Source organism: Pygocentrus nattereri, chromosome 3 (assembly GCF_015220715.1).
Source record: "Pygocentrus nattereri isolate fPygNat1 chromosome 3, fPygNat1.pri, whole genome shotgun sequence".
Classification (NCBI taxonomy): domain Eukaryota; kingdom Metazoa; phylum Chordata; class Actinopteri; order Characiformes; family Serrasalmidae; genus Pygocentrus; species Pygocentrus nattereri.
The window spans coordinates 582,171-587,170 of NC_051213.1; the positions used below are offsets into that span (position 1 = coordinate 582,171).

Below are 5,000 nucleotides of genomic sequence, written 5' to 3' on the forward strand. Positions count from 1 at the left end.
GACAGAGGTATCAGCCGAACGATGGATGACCAGTGGCTTAGACAACGCAGCTTTGCCATTGGTCAGTCTCCTCAACAGCTCATCATTCACCTGCATCACTGAAAGAGAAAGAGAGAAGGGAGCGAGAGACAGAGAGAGGTGAGGGGTAAAGAAAATAAGTAAAATATTGCATGATGTGGTGTTCCACAAGGCTCTGCTTTAGGGCCCTTAATATTCCCCATATATTATGCTTATGACTCATAATTGTTTTATGATTATTTCATTTAGTGAAGAAAAAAAAGTTTTGCAACACCTATAACATGCATGTGAAATAATAATTGCACCCCTAAACTTCACAATGGGTTGTGCCACCTTAAGTAGCAAAGACTGCAACCAAACACTTGCTATAGCTGCAGTTCAGTCTTTCACAGTGCCATGATGGAACTCTTCTTTGTAGAACTTCTTCTTCTTCTTCTTTCGGCTGCTCCCTTTAGGGGTTGCCACAGCGGATCATCTGCCTCCATCTTGCCCTATCCACTGCCTCCTCTAATTTCATACCAACCATCTCCATGTCCACCTTCACTACATCCATAAACCTTCTCTGAGGTCTACCTCTTCTCCTTCTACCCAGCAGCTCCATCTCCAACATTCTTTGACCAATTTCTTTGTAGAACACTGGAGGTTTTCCAATCAACTGATTGTTTAGCCTCCTGCCTCAGGCGTCTCCATCTGTATTGATCCTCACACCATCATGCTACCACCGCCATGTTGGACGTTCCATCATCGACTGAAGGAGTTTATAACCACCAGATCTGTGACATCAGCTAACAGTTGCCAGACTTAGCTAGCAAGCATGGCATACTGCTGTATATATTGCATCTGGCATGCCTTATGAATAGGTCATCGGAATGAAGATGGTCTTAATGTAGTTTTGGAGACCATGAGGTAACCATGAGATGCTACCACCTTCTGTCAATCAGTAATTGTGCTCCATGGTGAAATGTTTTGCCTTCAATCATCCTCCTCACTGTGTCGTCTTCCAGCCAGGTTCACTGCAGCTCTGGTTGTTCTAAACTTCTCAAATACTGTTTAACCCCTTAAAATCTCAGGCTTATTACACACTGAAACTTATTATTTAGTGACTGGGTGAGCTGTTCTTAGTTTTTACAACTTTGTAAAAAAAAAAACTTTGGGCTCTGACCATTTAAGGGGTTAAGCGATGAATCTGTATCAACCTGAATCGTTATGTAAGCTGGTCATTAACTGGTGATTTAATAACATATGCTAAACAGGGTCATTTCATTAGCATTAAAGCTGATTCACATGCATCTGCTGAGTACTGTGTTCATCAGACCATTTCATGCTACTACAGAGAGGTAAGTGTAGGTACCTTTCTCTGTGTCCTCAGGCAGGTGTTGTGGGGGTAGTACTCTGGCTTCAGGGGTCCCGGCTCGGGGGCTGGGTGGAGCCAAGGATGTTGTCTTCAGTAAAGGAGGAGGGGCTGGAGCCTGTTAGTATAGATGAAGTTGCACAGTGTGTTACACAAACCGTCAGGACTAGATGTACATCAAACTGCATAGCTCCGCCCACCAGCTTCTCACACGTGAGGCGTAGGGATTTAAAATGTGTCATTAAATAATATAATATAAACAAATAATAATAGAGCCGTCAAAAGAGTTCAGTGACGAGGAGAGGAATGACATTTTCTTCCCACCAAGTCATTAAAGCTGGGGCGTGGATTTACTCCAGCGTACAAAACATGGGCTGTGAGTGCGTCCTGAGGCCATATCACAACCAGTTTGTGCTGTTATCTCACACACGTGTCTGATCCTGAGACTTTTACAGTACATCAGGCCCTCGGTGTCTTTGCACTACGGTTTGTCTGTGTGAGGGAGCAGACAGGGATGTGTGTAGCAGAGCTGAATAAGTCGTAAATGTGTGTGTTTATGTACCTTCGGTGGTTTGTTGTTGACTGGACTCTCTATGTGCGACACCGGCTCCAGAATGTTAAACGGCACGAAACCGACCTCATTAAACCTGTTGCGACATTTCCACCATCGCTTAGACGACTCAACCACCTGAGAGGAAGAGAGAGAGAGAAAGGTTATGTGTGTTTATGTGTACAAGGTACAAGCCTATAAATGATCCATTAGATCTGCCCTGTTCACTGCAAGTGCAATTATTGTGAAAGTGAACAATCAGAATCAGCATCACTTCATTTCGCCAAGGAACTTACAAATACCCTGAATTTGTCTTGGTGAACATCCAGGATGGTTGCTCCCAACTTGGTCCTCAGGTCCGCATTTTTGTTCCAACTCAACTCGCAACATATTGGGTTGAAGGAAAAGTCGGACCATCTGGGTGGCCCTGAGGAGCAGGGCGCAAACCACTGGCCACACTAGCTCACAGAACAAGACCAGAAAGTGCTGCAGCACCAAGCATGGACCTATCACCTGTCCTCAGTTACAGTGCTCACTACAGAGCTGACCACCGCCCTGTCGCACTGACATCTACAGTGATGAAGTGCTTCGAGCGGCTGGTCAAAGCTTACATCAGCCACCATGGACCCTCACCAATCTGCATACCGGTCCAACAGATCCACAGATGAAGCCGCTGCACTAACGATACACACTGCTCTCACACACCTGGGCAGACAGTACACACATGTCCGATGCTGTTCGTAGATTACAGCTCAGCATTCAACACGATCATCCCTGCCAAACTCATTCCTGAGCTCACAGACTTGGGTTTGAACTCTCATCTCTGCAGCTGGATACTGGACTTCCTGATGAGCAGACCTCAGGTTTGAAAGTTGGGAACAGCTTTTCCTCCACACTGACTCTGAGCACAGGGGCTCCCCAGGGATGTGTACTCAGCCCCCTCCTGTACTCCCTGTATACACATGACTGTGTAGCCAAACACACGTCTAACATCATCTTCAAGTTTGCTGATGACACCACCATCCTGGGCCTCATCACAGATGGAGATGAAACAGTCTACAGAGACGAGGTCAGCGCTCTGTCAGAGTGGAGCCATGACAACACTCTCTGTCTCAACATCAGCAGAACATAGGAGATGATCGTGGACTACGGGAAGCTGCAGAGGGGTGGTCTCTCTCCCCTGTTCGTCAATGGAGCTGAAGAGGAGAGAGTCAGCAGTGTGAAGTTCCTCTGCGAACACCTCACTGATGACCTCACCTGGACCCACCACACCAACACTATCATGAGATCTGCCCGTCAGCGTCTCTTCTTCCTGCGTAGGCTCAGGAAGTTTGGTCTGCCTCCTCAGATCCTCTTCAACTTCTCCAGGTGCACCACAGAGCGCTTCCTCATGGGCTGCATCACTGTCTGGTACAGCAGCTGCACCGCCTGCAACCGCAAGGCCCTTAGAGGAGCGGTGAGGACAGCAGAAGCCATCATAGGCAACAAACTACCAGCCTTACAGGACGTCTACCCGTCCCTCTGCCTCAGGAAGATCAAAGAGATCCGGTCACTCAGCACTCGGCCTGTTCACCATCCTGCCATCAGGCAGGAGATTCCACAGCATCCAGGCTGGAACAACCCGGCTAATGAACAGGTTCTACCCACAGGCTCTCAGGCTTCTGAACCAGCTGTGAAGCCGTGGGTCCGTCATCAGCAACCAGTTCACCTCCGTCACTCTGTCAGTGTTATTATCACATCAGCTCTGCTGTGGACAGTAACACCTTAACACTAAGCCCCTTTAAAGAGCAATAACACTGAGTCACTTACGTCACTTTAACATGTATTCTTCTCTATATTTTGTGTATATTTAATATATTTAAATTTGTTTATTTTACTTTTACTTATTTATTGTCTGTAGAGTGACTATCTGAGCCTCACCACAAGCATTTCAGTGCATGAAGGTCCTGACATGCTGTGCAAACGACAAATAAACTTGAAACTTGAAAATGGTTGTGGAAGCAACGTCAGCACAAGAACTGTTGATCAGGACCTGCACAGGCTGGGTTTCCATGATGTTACGTCTCTTAGTGTAAGGGTCCAGCCTACTCTGACAGCTGCCAGCAGAGGGCGATGATGGCAAGGTGCCCAGCCTGCACCGCGAAGTGCCATAACTTCTGGGAACTCCAATTCCCAGAAGCCCTCGGGCTGATTAGGCCCAACCTGACACACCTGTGGACTCAACTACTTAAGGCTGTGGGCAGCAGCCCTTTGTCACACCTTTACAGAGGGGTGACCAGTATGGTACGCGGCCCAGCTGGGTATTTAAACGAGAAGAAACGTGTCTTTGGTTTTCTGATTATCTTTTATTTCACGTTTCTAGTTCAGCCTTTGTTTATCACTCTGCTTTCAGCGTTTCCTTTGTTTGCTGTTTTTCCAGTCTTTTTGTTTCCTGCTCCTTATGGTGTTTTGCCCACTGTCGCCTGTGGTTCCCGGTGGTGCAGCGGTAACTGCACGAACGAGCCTCGCTCTGGATCAGCTCAACCCCAACGTGCCAAATTCACACTCCATTGCCTCAGTAAACTTATTTAACACCTTTTCTCACAGGTTTTCATCTTTGAACTTGATGCAGCAAAGAGGAAGCGAGTCTGCCTGCCCAGTTGCCAGACCAGAACAAAGAGGAATTTCTAATTAGCCAAGAATAATAAATGTGTCAATTTAAAGTTCTTTGGTGCTCTGCACTTTTATCCAGCCATCAAAAATATAAACATAAGGCAAAAGTAAAGGAACAACAAAATGAAACATAGATTCAGGGAGTTCCTGCAAGTGGCTGCTGCAGCTACCCGCCGGACGCAGAGTGACCACTGGAAAGTTTGGTGGAGGAGGGATAATGAGCTGGAGCTCCTGTTCCAGTGAACAGCGTGCAGAGTCACATTCTAGAGAATAGTGTGCTCTGCACAACAGTTTGGAGAAAACCCTTTCCTGGTTCAGCAGGACTATACCCTCCATGCACAAAGGGAGCTCCATAAATAACTGGTTTGGTGAGTTTGGTGCGGAGGAAACTGAATAGCTGGCACAGATGAACCAGAACACCAAACCCAA

At 46.9% G+C, this 5,000-nt stretch overlaps 1 protein-coding gene across 2 annotated transcripts in view; it reads right to left on the minus strand.

Annotated features, from left to right (window-relative positions):
* Positions 1-5,000, minus strand: part of eps8l1b (eps8 like 1b) — a 47,204-nt gene that overhangs the window by 3,611 nt on the left and 38,593 nt on the right. For both annotated transcript variants that reach the window (XM_037536818.1, XM_037536817.1), the window contains exons 11-13: positions 1,932-2,057; positions 1,370-1,487; positions 1-98 (exon numbers count right to left, since the gene is read on the minus strand). The exon at positions 1-98 is cut by the window's left edge and continues 68 nt beyond it. In XM_037536818.1, the coding sequence (XP_037392715.1) occupies positions 1-98; positions 1,370-1,487; positions 1,932-2,057 (342 nt within the window). The remainder of the gene's footprint in view (positions 99-1,369; positions 1,488-1,931; positions 2,058-5,000) is intronic.